Here is a 20,444-nt window from a genome sequence, read left to right as displayed (position 1 = left end):
CATATGTCAATTATACCTCAATAAAAAGAAAAGAGAGCATGTTACTCACAGTTCCCAAGAGGAGGGGCCACGCTGGGAAGCACCAGAAGGCAGATGTGGATGGAGAAACACGGGCAGGAGCCTTTACTGTGGTTTCTGCAGGAAGGGTGGGTTTCTGAAGGGAGGGCTGGTGAGGTTGAATAATTTCAGTGGGCCTCTGGGGTGTAGGGCTGTCCCTCATTGTCTAGTACCTGGCCCTGGGGTGAATAGGGCAGGGGAATCGTGGCCGAGTATAAGGGCTTAATAATCAGGTGGTTTGGGCACCTGGCTGGCTCAGTCAGCGGAGCGCAGGACTCTTGATCTCGGGGTCTGAAGTTCGAGCCCCACCCCGGGTGTAGAGATTACTTTAAAAAAAAAAAAAAGGTATTGGAGTCTGGGCTTTTAGTTGGTTTGCATATGAAAAGTGCACTCACAGAAGAATCCTATATTATCTCCAGGATTTGGGTAGTCCTGGGAGGGGCAGTCTCTCTGGGTCCACAGGGTCTGGGAATGTCAAAGCGTCAGGATAAAGAGACCTGCTTCCTGCAAGGCCAGTGCGACGGTTCTCACTTTGCCATCCCTTCTTAACGCTTTCTCTGGTCCGTGGCTTTCAGACTTTTACTTCTCTTTCCTTTTGACAGTGGATCCCTTCTCCAAGTGAAATCTGGAGCCACCCCATTGGTTAAAGAATGCTGCTCTGGCTGAGGGGGCCCTGGGCAGAGGGCACGAGATGAAGCCCCCAACACTTGGCGTCCACTCACTTCAGAAGCAGCTGGAGAGGCCCTGCTGACCCCCCTTAAGAGAGCAGAAGGTGTGAGAGGAGACTGGCCAGGAGCTGAGACCCAAGAGCAGTCACTAGTGGTTGTGAGACCTTGGGTTAGTGCTTTCCCTCTCACCTCTGGTTTAAACAGCTTTACTGAGCTATTATCCACATAGCAGACAATGTACCCACTTAAAGTGTACAACTTCGTGGCTTTTAGAATATTCAGTCAAGCATCTATGACCACCAGCTATTGGAGAACATTTCCATCACTCCCAGAGTAACCCCACCCCCACTGGCCGTCACCACCCAATCTTCCCACCCCACCCTCAGCCCCAGGCAACCACGAGCCTGCTTCCTACCTTCTCAGACCCGTGTTCTGGACGTTTCACAGGTGCAGTCATTTAATATGTGGTTCTGGGTGGTCCTGGGTGAGGGGCCTCTTTCACTTAGCATGACGTTTCAAGGATCATCCACGCTGTAACATGTGTCAATGCCTCCTTCCTTTTCACGGCCAAGCAGTACACTCCTTTATGTGGGTGTGCCACGTTTTGTTCATCCACCGAGGGACATTTGGGTTGTTTCCACTTCTTGGCTATTTCGTAGAATGCCGCTGTGAACATTTACGTCCAAGTTTTTGTATGAACGGATAGTTTGAACTCTCTTGGGGATCTACTGAGGCGTAGAAGTGCTGGGCCGTGTGGTAACTCTATATTTAACCTCTTGGGCAACTGCCAGACTGTTTTCTAGAGAAATGTTATGGACTGAATATTTGTGCCCCCACCCCACTAAATTCATAAGTTGAAGCCATAACCCCCGAGGTGATGCTAGTAGGAGGTGAGGCCTTTGGGAGGTACTTAGGTGTAGATGAGGTCACGGGGTGGAGCCCCATGATGGGATTAGCGCCATTATGAGAAGAGGGAGCACAGCCGAGTTTTTTCTCTCTAGCATGTGAGGGTACGGCAAGGAGGTGGCCGTCAGCACACGGGCCCTCATGAAGAACTGAGTATGCTGGCGCTTTGCTCTTGGACTTCCCAGTGTCCAGAACTGTGAGAAATAAATGTCTGTTGTTCGGATCACCCCGTGAGTGTGACTTGGTTGTAGCAGCCCCAGCCAAGGCACAGCTGAAGCATTGTACAGCTGGTGTATGAAACTTCCAGTTTCCCCGCCAGTACTGTATGACGGCTCCAATTTCTCAGCATCTTTGCAAACACTCCTCCTTGTTTGTTTTTGTTTGTTTGTTTGTTTCCATTATAGCCATCCTAACGGGTGTCATGGCTTTGGTCTGCATCTCCCTGGTGGCTCCCCTTCCCTCTCTTGGGCCACACCCTCCTCCTCTGCTCAGACAGAATCCAGAGCTTCTTCAAAGGTCCCTCTGGTTTGATGCTGAGTGAAGTGTTTCCTTTAGAGCCCTGAAGATGCGCTGCTGTGGTTGGGGATTGGGAGAGTGGATGAGGGAAAGGAAGAGGAATAGAAGGGGTGTGAGGCTAGTGCTGAGATCCCTCTGAAGAGCCCCAATCACAGAGCTAGCGGGACTTTTGCTTTCATCCAGTCCAAACCGCCGAACTGTTACAGGGGAGGAAACTGAGGTCCAGAAGTGTGAGAGTCACCTAACGGTGCTCAGTGTGCCAGCGGCAGATCAGAGGACTCCGACTTGTGCAGGGGGCGCCGGAGAGCCCTGGGTTTGATTCCCATTCATCCAAGGGCCACTTTCTGAATCACAGTTTTACCATCGGTGTAGTGGGTTAATATCTACCTAATGGAATCATTTTGAGGATATAAATGTTTAATGTAGTAAATGCTCTGTAAATAATTTGAAGTTTGGAATATGTGATATTTGCATACCCACGATAAAAGAAGTCCGGTAGTACAGAAAGGAGCATACATGAAAAATAAGTCTCTCTCCTTCACCCCCTTCTTGGGGGCCACCACTGTTTCTAGTTTCCCGTCTTTCCCTTTGGATAGATTCTGTGCATGTGGTAGAAGTTATTTATCACACGGGACCCTAGGCTTGGCGGAGATCATTAACTTGCCTCCCTTTCCAGGCTGGTCTTTCCTACCCTGCCCTTTCACCCCCTCCCCCTGCTGGTCCACAGAACCGTGGGGCTCCCTCATTTGTCCGGCTCCCCCTTCCCAAGCCCCATCCACCTGGTAATGATTTCCTAGAGAGTCTCCCAGGGGTCTCCATGGGGACGTTTCCTGCTCCAATCTCCATGGCAACTCTTCAGGTTGCCATGGTGACACTTAAGTGATTATTTGGAGACCCTTAAATAAATCACCCATGGTGGTATATGCTGGAAGCGTTTGGCTCCGATTCTTAGGTTTGGGGCCAGAGTTGGGGCCCAGGACTTGCAGGCAGGAATGGGAGGTGGCGGGGAGGCGCTCGTCCGCCCATTGCCCCTGGTTCTAGCGCTGCGAGGGGCCCTCTCTGGGCAAAGGTGGAACTGAGCCTTTGGGGAAGTGGGCGACGACGAGTAGTCAGGCTTGAATAGAGACTCTGCGGCAGGGAGGGCGCCCTTAACGGGACTGCAAGGGGCAGCGTTGAGGATGCCGGAAAGTAACTGAGCAGGGACTTAAATCCAGGCTGCTGGGCTCCAAGGGCCTCACTCCTTGATGCTAACCACTAAGAAGGAATTCAAGATTGAATCCAGTTCTTCACTGACTCAACCCACTACACCCCAGGCACTGTGCTAAGCCTGGAGGATACAGCAGTGATTGAAACGAACAGAACCACCCACCCTCCTGGAGCTTACATTTTACTGGGGGGGGGGACACACAATTAGCAACATAATTAAAATACACCGGCCAGACGGTGGTTTACGGAATGGGAAAGTCAGAGTGAGAACTGAAGGAGTGACCGCCCGCCCAGCGATGTTTCCGCAACTCCCTGAATGCACACGTATCCCGAGCGCGGTCTCAGCAGCGAGGAGGCTGCATCAGTGGCTTGAGCACCTGGGAGGCTGGAGTAGTCTATCCAGGGAGTCTGGTTTTTATTCCTGGTGCCAACCTTGGGTGGTTATGATACGCTCCCAACTTGTCCGTGCTGAATTGCTCAGGCCCGTTCTTGGACGCTGGAGCCAACTGAAAGGTGCAGGGGCAGGAATCTTCTCACGCTGGCTTCCCCTGGACACGAATCCCTCCTCCAGGAGAGCAGTTTGGAAGCACAGGCCCCAGGCATACAATGTACACCGAGTGTACTCCGTGCCGAAAAGCTTCTGGAGCCCGTGAGACTCCACCTTTCTCCATTAGGCTCCCTTGGCCTTTTCAGAGTGTGGATCCACCACCTTCTAATAGGCCTGGGATGTGGGGCCAAGTGACGAGGCCACAGAAAATGCCTTCTGGACAGTTCAAGCCCCAAGAGGTGTTCACTGGAAAGTTCCCTTGGACCGTGAGTGGGGGAGGCGAGTGGCCAGCCTTGGGAGGTGCAGGAGGCTGGCACACTCCCTGGGCCTGGGACTAGCTCAGATACCAGTTTGAAGTTTCTGGAGAGGATGTGATTGCTCTCCTGCTGGTGGCCCTCAGCCCTCAAAGGGGCTAGGCTCTCCTGCCACAGGGGCTCCTTGTGCTCCAGTCCCTCTGCCCAGAGCCCCCTCTTGCTCTTCCCATCCTTCACACGTCCGCTCCTCTGAGGCCGGCTCCCACCACTGACAGAAGCAGGCCTCTACGTTCTTCATCACTGTGGCTCCTCCTTGGCTCTTAGCACAGGGTGTAATTGCGTACTGGTTACTTTCACTAACCTGTGCTTTCCAGTCTCAGTGATAGCCACCAGCCACACATGACTATTGTGCACGTGGAACTTGAGATGTGCTGTGAAGTCTAAAAAGTACGCTGGATTTTGAAAACTCAGTGTGATGTAATATATCTCATTCATAATTTTTATAGTGATTACACGCTGAAATGGTATTTTGGATGTGAATAAAATACATTAACATGAAGCCTACCATTTTTTTAAATGTATGGGTGCTAGAAAACTTACCATTAGACACATTTCTGGTGGACACTGCTGTGACTAGATTCAGTGCACTAGGTAAGGGGCAACAGAAATGTTGCCCACACTTTATACGCAAAACCTGGTGGTAGGGGAGCAATAATCAGGGTTATTTATTGAATGCGTCTTTGACAGTTTTATTTTTCATCAGCCCAGAAACGTTTTGAACAGCCTGCTAAGGGAATGTGTAATTTAAATGTCAGTTTATTAAAAAACAAACAAAATACCAAGCCAAAAACACAAAAACGAGAAACCAACCACCAAGCCAAAACAAAAACCCTCAGGCATAAAATTTGCCAGAAGGGGAAAAGAAAAGTGGGAATGAAGGGGTCAGGGTCTCAGCCTGTTTTTTCTGAGGGGTTCAGGGGGATAGTCAGACCTTTGTCAATCAAAACAACAATGAATGAAAAAGAAACCTCAAAAGTCCTGATACACCAGAGGCAGAGACATGATTGTTTCCCACTTCCTGTTCGTCCTGTTTTCTTTGCTAACAGAAGCCCCTACTTTTAGCGAGGCACAGGGCTACCCAAGTGGCATTTGCTAGCTTCCCTTGGAGCCAGGTTTGGTTAGTTCTGGCTGAAGGGATGGAAATAGAAACGTCCCTCAACTTTTGGGAACTTTCCTTAAAGGAAAGTGCTATGCCTTTCTTTGCCTTTGTCTTCTGGCTAGAATGCGGGGAAATGGAGCAGTGGCCTTGGACCATGAAGGGTGAGGACAGAGCTGGAACTAGAGATGGTGGAGGGGGAGGCTGGCGGGCCCTGGGTCCAACAGCTTTGTGAAAGTGCCATTTCAGCCCTGTAATGCCCACTACGGTCTTCTTACATCAGAAGAGAAAATCTTGGAGATGTAAGGTCGTGTCCACTAGAGATTTTGTGGTCACCTTCTCCCAGGAACAATGTCCTCCCTGCATATCTGGCGCTTCCTGGCTCTGTCTGTGTAACCGGAAGAGACCACGCCACTCCTTTCAGAACGGAGCATTTGAGCACTCTCCGGAATGAAGCCTGCTGCAAGATGACTTGGTTTCTTTACCATCAGGTATTGGCAATACCTTCAGAAGGAACGAAATTAGAAAGGCACAACAGAACATAGTGTGAAAAATACCTCTGTCCTTTAGTCACTGTTTCTTTTGCCAGACGCAACCATTATTATGTTTGTGGAAGACTTTTAAATGGTAACCTCTCTTTTAAAGAGAAAAAAAATTCTCACATCCCGGGACACGCTGATATGTATGTATGTATATATGTGTGTGTGTGTGTGTATACACACACGCACACAAATCAATCAATCAATCAATCCATATCCATCTCTATAATAACTCTGAGCTACTGCCCACAACTCTGACTAGGAGGTCACATTTACTTTATAGCCCAAATTTAAATGTTCAAGCCCTCAGCCACCTGACTGCCCTCAGTCCCCTTCCCTAGCCTTTTCTCCCTGGTATGAAATACTTCCCAGATCTAATGACTGAGCAGACTGTGGGGCAGAAGTTGTGACTCAGGAGGCTGGATCCCCAAGGCCACAAAGGACAGCTCCAACCAGGTGACTTAAAAGGGTGAGTTACGGGTGCCTGCGTGGCTCAGTCCGTTAAATGGCCGACTCTTAATTTTGGCTCAGGTCATGATTTCAGGGTCATGCTGAGTGTGGAGCCTGCTTAACACGGTCTCTCCCTCTGTCCCTCCCCCACTATGAGCACGCATGCATGTGCTCTCAAAAAAAAAAAAAAAAAAGAAAAGGTCGGTTTGGGTTTTAGTTCTGAATTCTCAGACCATGTTTTCCAGTAAAAATACTGGTCACCATAATTGCAAACACACTTCATGCGTGTGTCCTTTGTGCCAGACACTGTACTTGGATCTTACATGCAAAATCATATCGAATCTTCACAATGACCGTAGCTAGGAGTTAGGTACCACTAAACAGCATTCCTATCTCGTAAATGAGGCAGAGAGCTTAAATCATTATCCCAAGGTCACCAGATAGAAAGGGGAAATTGGGATTTGCATTCTTAGTCTGTTCATAGAAACCGGGCTCTTAACCACAAACTGACCCTGAGCAGATGGTAAGCCCCATGCGCACAGGGATTTTCTCCGAGGCCCGCGCACCACCTTGGCAGTGTGAAGGGCGCTGCAGAGGGGCTAGAACCAGGGGACTGTGCTGGCCAAGGGACCAATCTTTGTTCCAGTGAGCTGGAGGGGCCAGACCTTTCACGGGACCCTCAGTTCTGCAGCTTGACCCTAGACAGTGCTGGACACATTTCTGCAGGCTTGATCCACCACCTCTTTGGCACTGTCCCTTCCGCTGAAGAATTGTTTTTAGATGCACTGGTATCTGATTTATCGTTTTGTTTTCTTTTTTTTACTGCTGCGCTTTCAGTACCTAGAACATAGTAGGCCTTTATTAGCTGAATGAACTTAAGAACAGGCACTTGACCCCAGCTAGGTGGCACCTCCAGAAAACACTGCATCGTGTCCCATTGTGTCTGAATTAGCTACATGATGGGGGGCGGGGAGGGGCACAGTGCTCAGCACTGCTCAGCTCAGCCCTCCAGCTCTCGAGGGGTGGGCTTGTGGCAGGGGACATTAATTATTATAGGAGTTGGAGCCCATACGTATCCCAGTCACCCTGTTGGACAACCCACGGGGATGAACTGCTACCATTATTATCTAGAGTTAAGTTTTCCTCTTTTCAATTTTCCTAAAAAAGTAGAGTTCTGTCAAGAGGCAGCCAAAATTCAAGAAAAATAATCATTATACGGTGTCAGGTTCAATCAGACATACACATGGATAAACCTGACACAGAAACACAGCACCATGATTTGACTCCAACAGACACTGTGAGACTCCAGGATGTCTCTCCCACCCCCAAAGCGCTGAACAAGCAGGGGGCGGTAACCAAGTTAACTGCTATTTTAATCCCCTCGTACAAAAGATATAAAAAGGGCCGAGGACTGGACAGATCACTAGTCAGAAATATGAATTTGTTAATGGATGAGACCATTTAAATGTATTTTTATTTCTTCCCCAACAGGCCTAGAGTAAAATTCCAACCTTCTACGGGGCTTACTCTTCAGAAGACACTGCTCTCTGCATGTGGTGTCTGAGTTCTGTGCTTGCATAAAACCAAACGCCAGGGCAGCAGGTCATCCCATCAGGGAGAATTTGCATACCCACCCATGGCACACGCAGCAGGGAGCACAGAGTAGGGCCCACCAGCCAATGCCGCCTATGCCAGGGTTCCCGGCGGGGCTGCCAGGGCTACGAGGACGCTCACCCGCAGGACACATGGTCTCGGACTGGGTGGTACGCTCCTTCACGTAACTCTTCCGTCCCCGCAATGCCACATGCTGATGACACCTGCCCCCTGCCTGCATGCAGCACAGTCCACACACCTCTCACCTGGACTCCTCGGCACCCAGAGTCCTCGCTTAAGCAGGATGAGGCTCCCAGCGGGGCCATCTTTATCACTCACAGCAGCGCACACCAGCTCCCCTCCCCACTTCAAGTCACACAGAGGAAAACAGGTGCTGGTGCTCCCTCCCACTCTGCGAGTCCACCCTCCCATGGCCCTCGTGCGTCTTCTCGCAGTTCAGGATCTGAGCGGGCCCAAGGCTTACTCCCCAGGCAGGTTTTCAGGAAGGCAGCTGTGGCACCCTGTGGTTCTCTGCAGGTTGTATGAGAGAAGCGAGGCCGTGGTGAGGTTTCAGGTGGCACCTCTGAGTAAGTCTGCTAATAGGATTAATCCGTGTTACGAACCGGGCTAGCTCACTTCACAGATACGGGGGTGGAACATGTGAAAGGACACTTTTTCACCTTAAGAGTACTTCCTAAATCAACCTCATGGGTACAGGGAGACCACAGGGCCAAACTAATTTTAACAGAATTCTAAACCAGAGAATGGCCAAAGATTCAGGTCAAGAATTCTGAATTCAGAATCCCGTCAGGATGGCAGAGAAAGCATTCATTCTAACACAGGCCCCACAGCTGATGGTTACATGAAGCATCTTAGCAGCATTAACTCAGAACTTTGGAAATCAGCTAGAGGATGTCTGAAGAAGCAAAGTGTGATTATATGTAATACGACTTGAATTCTGAGGGCCTGCCCTACCCCCCCGCCACATCCACCTCTTTAATAAGCCAAACCATCTTCCTCAGCAATTAACTCACATCTCTTCAGGTTGGGCTGCTGTTTCTTCCAGGGGCTGGAAATGATGAGAGAAATTAGTGATGTCGCTTCAGAAGGAGAGCTTCCCAGGTGCATGGAGCCAGAAGGTAGGGCTGCAGCCCACTTCTACTATTGTCTCATTCCCAGCTAAGCAGCCTTGGTTTTCCAAGGCCCCATGGCGAGGAAGGGTCAGAGCAGTCCCTTCCGGATAGGGAAGGGAAGGATGTTCACGGAACATTCTCCAGAGGGAGCAGAGAGCGGCAGCCATACCACTTCTCCATGACCCTGGCCTAATCTTACGGAGCAAATTCGGTACACAGAATCACGGTCTCTGGCAGCAAAACCCTTCTGCTAAGATAAGCTATGTACATTCCTTTCCTCTGTTGCACAAAACCCCATCACAAGCTTTGTGGGGTCTTCCTGGGATACCCTGCCAGCTCTCCTCCCAGCCTGACAGGCGCTTTCGATTGTTATAGATTTACTCTTTCAGTAGCCTGCTACTGCCAAATGGGGCACACCGCCAGGTCTAGCTCCCTCTCCACCCCCACGTGGGCCTCCTCCCTTCCTGTCTGGGTGGCCCTTTCACCCCTGCCTGTATCTGGAAAGGCCCTACCTGACCTCTGCCGCCAGGGTACTTTTTAGGCCGTAACTCCACACCTGCCCTGCTTGTTCTGAGGACATGGGAGGCAGGGCACCTGCACAGATACCTCTGGGGGCAGAGGGTGTGGGCACCACCCAGGCCGCCAACCTCACCCATCAGCTCCACGCACACTGACAGTCCCCACCGCAGAGGGCTCCAAACTCCAGCAAGGCTTCTATCAGCCGTGAAAAATGGGTTCCGCTCTTGTCACAAGGCAGGGTGCCCCCCATGGAGCTCAGAGGTAGACAAAAACAACGGGGTGGCCAGAGGTGACTAAAAGATGTTTCAGAGCAGCTCGGGCCTCATGACAGTTCTAGCTCGGTTACAAATCCTAGGAGGTCCATCTGCTTAACCAGTTTTTCCGGTGACACTTCAATGCTGGCTTTCTTGGTTTCTATAGTCTCTTTTTTTTTTTTTTTTTTTTTAAAGATTTTATTTATTTATTTGACAGAGACAGAGACAGCCAGCGAGAGAGGGAACACAAGCAGGGGGAGTGGGAGAGGAAGAAGCAGGCTCATAGCAGAGGAGCCTGATGTGGGGCTCGATCCCAGAACGCCGGGATCACGCCCTGAGCCGAAGGCAGACGCTTAACCGCTGCGCCACCCAGGCGCCCCTATAGTCTCTTGCTTTCAAATTTCAAAAGTAAAGCCACAATAATAACAACAACTCCAAATTCTTCAAACCGAACAAATAAATAATAGTGATAATATTTACATGACTAGGCCACATTGAGGGACTTGAGCATGACCGAGGAACAGAAAAACCAGAACAGGCCCTGGTGTTGGGGCTTACAGCTGGCTCTGGGTCATGGTGTGATACTCCTGAAAGCTGACGGTTGGAAGGGTGAGGTGAGAATGAGCAAAGATGCCCGGCTGGGGCCTCCTGGTGAGGCTAGGATTTCAAACAGACAGACAAACCTCAGTTCTCCCAACCAGGCACTGTGGTGTGATCAGGGTCCTGGGCGAGCTGCTCCCAGGGACGCAGAGGACTTCTCTGCGTCAGGACCTGCCCCAGGGAGCACAAGATCTCTGGGTCAGCTGCCAGTCTCGACCTCTTTCCAGACGGGACAAGAAGCCGAGGTCAGGAACGGTTCCCTCCTCCCTGGACTATGTGACAAGGGGGATGTGGAATTCGTTTGTGTCGAAGATCAGGGGTCTCCTGGGAGGGCTTGGGTCCCTGTCGGCCTTGTGCAGCAGCTTGAAGAGCCCAGTTCCAATGTTCATGGGGATCCCCATGATGATGCATTCGGACACCCCTGAAAACAACCAGATAGGGCATTAGACAGCTTTTCAACACATGGGTGGGCTCCCAGCCCAGCAGCTCTCCTCTCGGTCCAAGCCACAGCTGCTCTGTAGGCTTGCCTTCCAGAGCACTAAACGCACCCAGCAGGGATACTGAATGATGCTCGGGGAACCCTGACTTTGCCACCCAGTGTTTCCGGAATTTAGGGCCTAGAAAAAAAGCAAACAGGCTGACGGTAGAGACCAGTCCCCTTGGAAACAGCAGTAGAAACTTGTTCCTTATACTCAGGGGTCAGGGCTGGGTCAGGCTTAACAGCATGCCTGTGCCTTGGAAACCCACAGCCCTAATGGGAGACACTTGGAAGACAAGGCCCCTGTACAGAGACAGGAGGAAGGCCGTGGAGCAGATTCTTTCTCCGAACTCCACTCCAGACTTCTGGTTCCAAACAAGCGAGTGCTTGTCTACTATATTCCGGGGTGTGTGCTATCGGGAGACCAGAGAGACAAACCACCAAGCTAAAGACCAACACGTACTGAGGGCTAGCGCTGAGTTAATAGCACCGTAAAGAACGAGGAAGGAGAAGATTTCACAGTGGGGGTGGGGTGACCACACCAGGCCCTGAGGAGGTCGGTGGTGGGCAGAGGTGGCCGTGTGAGGGGCTGCAGGGCTGGCCGTGAGTCCCCCTGTCAGGCACACTCACTCTTACTTTCGCCTTGGCCTGTTCTCCTGCCCCAATCTCTGCTCCCTTTTTCTTTCCTCTGGTCTTTCATTATCTTAAAAATGATACAGTAATTTCTCTTTTCCTTTTTCTGCAACCTGTGTCCCTTTTGAAAGGAGAAAGAGTTAATCTTAGGAACAAAGCAGAGGCGTGTGCCCTGACCGGTGCCCCACCCCACCACCACCTGTTTGGCAAATCCACGCTGGGAGAGGAGACAGGAAATGGCCACTAGGAAGCGGAGCGCTGGTGCTGGGGACGGCGGCCAGGCTGGGAATCCCTGCTTGGGCCCGAGGAGTATGTGACCTTGGCCTGGCTACTGAGCCCCCTGCAGACTCCTGCCTGAGTCTTGCATGAGAAAGGACAGAGGACTGAGGGCGGTCAGTGTGGGAGCCAGGGAAGAGGCAGCCGAGCAGCAGGCACAGTTGTGACGGCTCCGCCACAGCTCTCTTCTCCCAGGCCACTATCAGAGATGCACCATGTGGTGTGGGGAGGCAGCTGGTGCAGGGCCAGACTCCTCAGCCAGCAGGCTAGTTCCCCGTTCTACTTGTGCATGGGCTTAATACCTGTCCCTTGTACACACGCTGAGATCAGTGCATGTAAGGTGCTGGGCCCGGCAGCTCTCTTCCCCGGGGGGCCACGACAGCAGGGGCACTGGACGCTACCCCCTGCTGTCAGCCCTGTCACCACACAGCGGGGACCCAATCAGGCTGGCCGACTACAACTCCAAGATCCAGAAAAATTCCTTGGTGCCTAGGGTTAATCTTTTCTTCTTGGCCCCAAAGCTGTCTGTACCGACAGAGAAGCCTTCTAACAGATGAGGCAGGGTGCAGGGAGCCACGGCCAGGCTTTGGAGATAAAAAATCAATCATTTCCAATTCCATGATCTGTGATTTTATTCCTAAAAAATAAAAGCTCTGCCTACTCAGTCTCCTCACCTCCTGGGAAGTCCTAGCCACGGTCTCAGCTATAAATCACAAGGCCCTCTGGGGAAGGTTCTACAAACACCAAACCTACCACACACGGAGTCCTTCTGCCCAAAGTAGGCAGCATCGAAGAGATGGTCAGCCGTCTTCTCAAAGGAGGCCAGCATCAGCACGCTCTCCTTCATCTTGGCCAGGCCAAACCTCGTAATGCCCAGGACCTCACCCTGCATCGGGGGGAGGGAGGGAAGGAGTCAGGGTGGTACTCACACCACATATGAAAACCCAGAACAAACCACACCGCTTGCCTCCTCTCAACAGAGTCAGCACAAATCGGCAAGTAGCTGTTCGAGTCAGTCTCGGGTCCCAACAGGACCCTAACCACGCTCTGACCCGCCGGCGTCCCCCTGGGGCTACCGGTCACTGACAACACAGATCCCTACACTCCCAACAACATGCCGTTGGAAGAATCATGAACTGAGAGCTAGAATTAAAAACCAAACTTTTAAAAAAGAGAATCCTTCTGAAGATGTTCATTATGGCTCAAAGAATTCCAAACTCAAATAATTCAAAAGCCTCACAGCAGGGGAACAGTTAAGTAAATTTAGGTGCTCTCACTCAAGCAAACGCTGCACCGTCATTAAAAAAGTATGTTTATAAAAACCACGTGACATGGAAAATACTCATAAAGTTAAATGAATCAGGATAAAACCCGCAAGCCCACTACTCACCGCAACTGTGTAACATGATGCGTGCGGAGAGAGTAAGACCAGGGGGCAAGACTTAAGAGCGACGGCCTTTCACTACGGGGCAGAGTTTCCTCTAAACGGGTCATTTTGCCCACCCAGTTCTGACCGCTCTGTCATCAGGGACAGGTTCCTATGGGGAGGCACCGTGAAAACTTTACGGCACTATTACGGGGCATGTGTACTACTACAGGGAATGGACACGTTTTGTAGGAAGAGAAAGAAAATGACCAACTTCATTTCCCACCTAGATCACGGTAACTTATCCTTGACCTGGAAATGGCTACAGAAATGCAAGGAATGGGTTCAGCAGGAAATATACACCTGGTTTGCCATGGAAACCTCTGGGCTTTTGGCAATGGCCGATTTTACTGTAGGATGACATTTCTAATAAGGACAAAAATAATAATGCCCCACCTCCTGCCATGAGATTGCAAGTTTCATCCTGGAGTTTTACCAGAACACCCAGCCCAACCCCACGCTTTGGTTTTTGAGTGATGGTGACATCCTATTTTCTTTCCGTGGTGGTCACCACAGCTGTGTTCTCCAGGCAGCTGCGAGACGGCCCGGCACGCCGCACTGCACCCACGAACCTTGTAGGTCATCAGGTCGGACAGCAGCATCACGTGCCTCCTGTCGATGCTCATGCCGTGGTTGACCATCGTGTACTGGATTTCGTTGATGATCGTTGTCCGGGCAGCTTCGATGCCCAAAGTTTTCTCCACCTACAGAGAGCCAGGGTGAGTGGAAGCAGCCTCTTCCGGCACACTGGCCCAAGTCCTCCCCACGTCCTCCTCTGCCCGGCAGCTTCCCAGCACACTCCAGGCCCTCTGCCAGAAACGGGCCGCTGGGCAATCTTTTGTGTAGACCCAGAGCAAACGGCAGCATCCGAGAAGTGTGCCGGGACAACCATGACGTGACCCTGGGCATGACGGTACCTCATAGGTGTTATTGGAGGTGGTGCGGGTGCCCTTCACACCGTGGGTGGCCATGACGGCCCGCAGGTTATCACCCTCCACCAGGAGCTTGTACTTCTCCTTTCCGCTCTGCTCATCGATGTGGATGACAGCTCTGGAAACCTCCGGGATGCCCTGCACCACCACCTGGACTCAGAGACACAGAAGGCTCAAGGCCCAGCGGTACCCATGGCCCCCCCTACCCTGATAGCCTCAGAAACCACACAGGCTGTGAGAACTGAGAACGTCATGCCTGGGTTGTCACCTTGACCAGCCCCGTTTCTCAGTGGGGTTTAACGGGAACATACCAAACCTAAAAGTGCCCATGTGTGGTTAGGGGTGAGAGAGGAAGAACAAGGTCAGGGGGCCGTGCCTGCATCAGTTTCCCAGAGAACAAACAGGAATCTAACAGGCAGAGATGGTGTGGCAGGGCAAAGATGGGAAAAACCTGACTGATTCCAGAGGGGTGTGGCAAAAAAGAAGAAACGGGCACCCCCCACCAAGTCTTCGTAGTGACACAGTCCTTAGGTTGCCTGCCGCCTGGATATTCGGGCTAGAGGTAAACGTGGTCTCTCCCTCTACAACTCTCCAGGCATTAGGCTGGCCGGGGCCCCACGAGGGGACTTTTGTCTCACCTTGGGGAGATCCTCTTTCAGGAACTGCAGCACATAGTACATGGAGCTCTTGCTGTTCTCTCTGGGGGTGACACACACCACAGCCTCGCCATGAACGGCCACGTCACCAGGCTTCACGCGGAGCTTGGACATGCAGATGGAGTAGCGCACCGTCTCAGCGTTCACCTGCGAGGTGGCCAGACACGGGCCACGCAGCCAGGGCGTTACTGACAGGGATGGAGGCTTCCATTTCACTGTTTCTTTCTTTTTTTTTTTTTTTTTTTTTTAAAGATTTTATTTATTTATTTGACAGAGATAGAGACAGCCAGCGAGAGAGGGAACACAAGCAGGGGAAGTGGGAGAGGAAGAAGCAGGCTCATAGCCGAGGAGCCGGATGTGGGGCTCGATCCCAGAACGCCGGGATCACGCCCTGAGTTGAAGGCAGACACTTAACCGCTGTGCCACCCAGGCGCCCCCCATTTCACTGTTTCTTGACCTTTTTTCATGACTGCCCCTGACAAGCCTCATTTTTTCCCCTAATCTCATTCCTCACTATAGAATTTACTATGAGACACACTGCGTATTTGCTTATGTACCGCACACGTACATCTACTTTACTTATAAACAGAGGAGACTTTCTTCACAACCTCCCCTCACCCCAAACCAACGTTTGCCCCCAGTAAAAATGCATGCTCCATTCACAGCAACACACATAGGCTCCGAGGCAGTTCCAGGAAGTGGGGGCTGGAGAGCAGAACAACTTGTCAGTGAAGCCTCCCCTTCACCTGACCTCACCACAACTGCTCACGGGCCACATGCCTGGATGCAACCCAGTCCTTCTGGTACAAGAGCCACAAGGCAGGCGGCCAGAGCTAGGCTAGAGAAGCCTGCAGCCTGGACACTTGGCTGCTGCTCAATTCTGGAATCATAGTCTATGGGCAACACCAACTTGGTACTTGAGACAACGGGCTGACTGGGTGCTAACTGCCTGAGAGGAAGAGAAAGGTGCCAGAAAGTTACTCAGTTTGCACCCCTGCCTCAGCTACTCTGTGAGAAAGGCTGATAATCTCTTGATCTTTACCTGTCTGTGAACACCAGTAATACTAAGCCAGACTAGTCCACCAGCCAAACACATTCGCCGAGCCAGCCAGGCGTCGTGCTGGGAGCCCACAGATGAGTAAGACACAAGTGGCCCTAGGCTCCTGCCAGACCCTCTAATACTGTCTCACAGCAAATGGCTATCGTGGCTCACAGAATTTCAACAAACTTCCTGTCTTTAGACGGGAACTTGTGTGTCAGGGTCAGGTTGAGAGACAGAGAATGGGAAGATACGATGGACCCTTACAGAACAGAAACCCAACAAAGCCTCGCCATGCTTCTCGTGCCTGGCTTAGCTCCTGCCCTAGGCTATGAGCGCCCATCTTGGGACTCACAGAGGATGACCTCCTGCCCACAATTAATGACGTGACTCACTTCTAGTCTCAGAAGTCTGATCCGTTCCAGGGAGAGCTTGACGAGGATAAAGCAGTCATCCGGAAGAAACACTTCTTCAATATACTCTGAAATCTGTCGTGTCAGAACGTTACACAGTCACTCTCCCTGTTCCAAAGAGCATATGCTGCTCATTTTGGGGGACATGGGACAGCGTGGCCATAGCAACCGGGAAGCCCACCACAACGGGTGTCTACATGCCTGTGTCGGCCACACTGCTGCTCCAGTGCTCTTGTCACCAAGAGGGATTTCATCTTACCTCTCCCAAGAGGGTTTTCTCAATTCTGCCCTTCACGAGGCGAGCGTAGTCCGCGTCGTCATCCTTATCCAGCTGTGCCGTGATGATCGGGGTGCTGAGAGAAGGCAGGGGCAGTGGTTACAGCCTGGGAAAGCCCTCTGGGAGGCCGCTGCTGTGTGAGGCCCAGGCACTCCTGCAATCCTAGTGCTAAAAGCAACTGTGATTTCTGGAGCACTCACTGGGGGCTTCACAGACATTCTTATCCAGGCTTTCTATTTTTAGAACTCACGCGGCAACCCACTCTATCAGTGACTAAGACGATTTTCAGAACATTCTTCCTGACCAAGTGAACCTACCTCTTTCTCTCTGGCCCTAGCGGGTGGTTATTTCAATTCTGTACTGACCCTTCACACTCATGTATTAGAGCTTCCTCCACTCCTCCACCCGCCCGCATCACCCCTGCTCCAGCACACCTCCAACTCAGCCAATCACCTGCCACCAGCTCCTGCCCTCCCTGTCCTGGCTGGCATCCCCTAATCTCACTCCTCACCATAAAATTTTAATATGGTCAGACACACTGAAACAGTCTTTCCTGTCATTTCTTATGTTTCTCTCTTTAACGTGACTTGTGGCCACAAAGAACCACTGCCTCCTTTGTGACTGTACCCAGTTTCTACTCCTCTTTTTCTCAAGCGGGTTATTTAAAAACCCAGATCTGCTGAAGACAAGCATGCCGCCAGAGTTGACAGTACTGCCCACCAGAGTACCACACATGGTAAGAGAATCATGACAAGCAGCACGAGAACAGAAGGGAGACGGAGGCAGGCACCTGATGGCCTTGGAAGCGTTGATGATCTCTTTGATCCGGGGCACACCCAGGGTGATGTTCATGGAGGCCACGCCCGCAAAGTGGAAAGTCTTCAGGGTCATCTGGGTGCCTGGCTCACCAATGCTCTGGGCACACAGCGCGCCCACCGCAGAACCTGGCTCCATCTGTGCCCTAGAAGGTAAGGGTATGGAAGAATAGTCCTGCAAAACTGCTGGGAAGAGGCTTCTGGTTATCTCCTTTCAACAGAAAAAAATGCAGGTGTCATCAGGGTCAGGAGGGAATATGCTATGAGCCAGGCTGTGCTTGTGACAGGAAGAACCTGGCACAGACCAGCCAGAGGTGCTGAGCGGGGGTGGGGTGCGTGTGCAACAGTCAGAGGGGCCCAATAATGGAAGTGAACAGTGTGGGTACTTGTGGTCTGTAGTGACTGGGCCCCAACATCGACTGCCTGGAGAAGATCCAAGAGCCCTGCTAACAAATGGTGCTGACAGCGGACAACAGCCGGCACCCGCCAAGCATACTGGGAGATACTCCATGGGGGGAAGACACTCAGAAATGTCTGCACAATTACTTCTACATCTTGGAGCATCCAGCCTGCCTCCCACTGGAGGCCCTAAGAGAAGAAGTGACAGAACCCGCCTGAACACTGGCAGTGGATAAGCTGAGCGGGTGCAGGACCTCGCTCTGGTGGGGAAACAGGAAGGACAGGAGCCCCACGCGCCTGCCCAGCAGTCTAGGAAAATTAGCATCTATACCTCATGTACTTGTCCCTACAGGTCTCCAGGAACTTTTCGATTTGGGTGGGGGTGATCCGGTCCAACTGGTACAAAACACGGGGCTGGAAGGACAGAAACCAAGTGCGGGGTCAGGCTGCGGGATCCGAGCCCACGGGGGCATCCGAGCCCACGGGGGCACCTGAGCCCATCGGGGAAGCTGAGTGCTACCTCTGTTGTGCCGTTGTCGTTGATGCCGTATTTATCTCTGGTCTTCTTGATCTTCTCAGAAACGCCCTTGACGAAATTTTTTATTTCCTGAAAGATTACACAGCAAACATCAGTCATGTATTTCTTGGGGATCTGGATGGCAGTTTGTTTTACAAACTTCGGTAATGTGATGAGCCCGCCAGTTTTGCGATGGCTAGTGATGCCCTCTCTGTTCGTTCCATGGGGCTCCCTGGAGAAGCCACCGGGAGCCACAGTAGGGGAGCCTGATGCGGTCGCCTTCTCCTCTGCTCTCCGGGCATACCTGTCGCCTGTATCCATCCAGCTCAGAACAGCTAGAACTGTACCATTTACAAACTCGCAGTCTCTAAACGGGCTATCTTTGAGGCTTTCATCTGAAGTTATGATCAACTGAAATACCAGTTAAAGCATAGCTTTGTAGACGCTATGTACATTTCAAACACATGGTTTCAGCTTGCCTTCATTTCAGAGATGACACTCCCAAATCCCTGCTTCTCTTTCTCTTTCTGACCCTCACCTCTGCATCACCCCCACCCCCAGTCTCACTTGCCCTTCCCAACAATCAGGACTTCGTAAGGATTCCTGGAAACCAGGCTGGGAACGAAACCTCAGGGTGTCTGCGGTCCTGTCTTGCAGAGTTAAGCCCCGGATGGGGACTACATGGAGCAAGGAAGGTGACAAGGACATCATGTGGAGGAAGCACAGGGCAGGGCTAGAGGCCACAGACCTACGTTTTCTGGTAATCGCTCAATGGGGGAAAACCTACCTGTTTTACAATTTGTGGTGTATCTGACATAAACCAGCCCTGCGATCAGCCCTGGAACCAGAATCGGCCAGCACAGAAGGACTTACGGAGAGGGTGACGGGCTTTAGTGAGCTACCCCTCGCTCCCAGGGGCTCATACCGACTCTAAGAACACTTCCCAGGTGAGTGGATGGCACATGCAGTGCATGCAGTGACAGTAATCCTTCAGAGGCCGCTGTGACAAAGGCCTGGGGGCTGTTGATCAGCTGCTCTAGTGCGATCCAGGAGCGTTTCTGAGACTATGGGAAAGAGTGGCTAGACTGCACTTCACCTCAGCAGCCCTCCCGGAAATATAATTTCCCTCACTGATTTTGGACACATAAGAGCGGCAGTGAGCTTAACTGTCCCTCTTGAATGTCAGTGCGGGCACCCAGCTGCTCCGGGTGGCTGGCTGAGGGCAGATTCACACACGTGGACAGCCCAAGGGTGGAGGGCATATTGTGGTGGCTGCAAAGTTTTAGGAAGTCCTGTCTCTCAGTTCCAAAGCAGGCTGAGGGACCCCAAGGAGAAGACCAACATGCCCCCTACCCAAAGTCTACTCCGTCTATATCATGTAGCTGAAAACGTCTGTTTTGTCTGAAACAAGTATCTTAAGGCAGATGGAACCAGCAGCCTACTCTTGCAAAAACAAAATCTTACGAGCACCCACAGAGAGCTTAACACTTCCTAGAGCCCAGTTCTCCCTTAACCTTGCGACAATAAGTCTCTGTAGCCTCCCACAGACCATCTAACAATTTCTGGTTACTATGTTTTCTGAATGCAAAAACCTCTAACACTTAATGTTCTTATTTTAAATAGCCCTAGCTTATTATATCCAAATGGTCTATGGCTCATGGGCCTTTCCCAGTCAGCTTCTGCCCGGTGGGGTGAGACCTTCCTGTGAGGTGGCATGGCATGAACCCCATCACTCTCGAGCAGAGGGCACTGAGGGGCTCAGGGAGGTCATGGGCTTGGCCAAGGGGACAGGCCTCTCTATGAAGTAGGATGCTTTCTCTGAAGACTGCTCTTGGGGCAGGGGGTTTTGCAATGTCATCTCTGCCCATTGGTGATTTCTGTCTCCTTGGAGCCCAGCTTGAGGTCCATCACACTCTGGCTTGAGGTCCATCACACTCTGGCTATCCCTTGTTCATGAACGTGGCTCTCTCCTGATGACTGCTCTTATGGGCCAACTCTCTTCCTTCTCCTTGAGAAAGTGTGGAATACGTGAGGGGTACTGTGTCCTTCAGTCATCATTCTACACAGAAAGGACTTTTATTAATTTACAAGCTCTTAAAAGTTTTCAAGAAACTCTTCTTAAAGAGAAGCTCTCCGGGTTTACTTACTGATTGTGAGATGGAGACCACACTTTTAGGTAGTCAGT

At 51.5% G+C, this 20,444-nt stretch overlaps 1 protein-coding gene across 2 annotated transcripts in view; it reads right to left on the bottom strand.

The window, feature by feature from the left end:
* Window positions 1-6,475: 6,475 nt before the first annotated feature.
* POLR3A (RNA polymerase III subunit A) overlaps window positions 6,476-20,444 on the bottom strand; it is a 48,818-nt gene continuing 34,849 nt past the window's right edge. For both annotated transcript variants that reach the window (XM_045783274.2, XM_045783275.2), the window contains 10 exons: window positions 18,263-18,349; window positions 18,074-18,156; window positions 17,319-17,489; window positions 16,511-16,604; window positions 16,234-16,326; window positions 14,782-14,946; window positions 14,129-14,293; window positions 13,784-13,915; window positions 12,539-12,671; window positions 6,476-10,819 (listed from right to left, as the gene is read on the bottom strand). In XM_045783274.2, coding sequence (XP_045639230.1) covers window positions 10,671-10,819; window positions 12,539-12,671; window positions 13,784-13,915; window positions 14,129-14,293; window positions 14,782-14,946; window positions 16,234-16,326; window positions 16,511-16,604; window positions 17,319-17,489; window positions 18,074-18,156; window positions 18,263-18,349 — 1,272 coding nt within the window. In that variant the 3' untranslated portion in view covers window positions 6,476-10,670. The remainder of the gene's footprint in view (window positions 10,820-12,538; window positions 12,672-13,783; window positions 13,916-14,128; window positions 14,294-14,781; window positions 14,947-16,233; window positions 16,327-16,510; window positions 16,605-17,318; window positions 17,490-18,073; window positions 18,157-18,262; window positions 18,350-20,444) is intronic.

The sequence above is a fragment of the Ursus americanus genome, chromosome 6 (genome assembly GCF_024610735.1).
Source record: "Ursus americanus isolate L20-20 chromosome 6, mUrsAme1.1.p, whole genome shotgun sequence".
Taxonomy (NCBI): domain Eukaryota; kingdom Metazoa; phylum Chordata; class Mammalia; order Carnivora; family Ursidae; genus Ursus; species Ursus americanus.
This window is presented reverse-complemented; position numbering and strand designations above follow the sequence as displayed.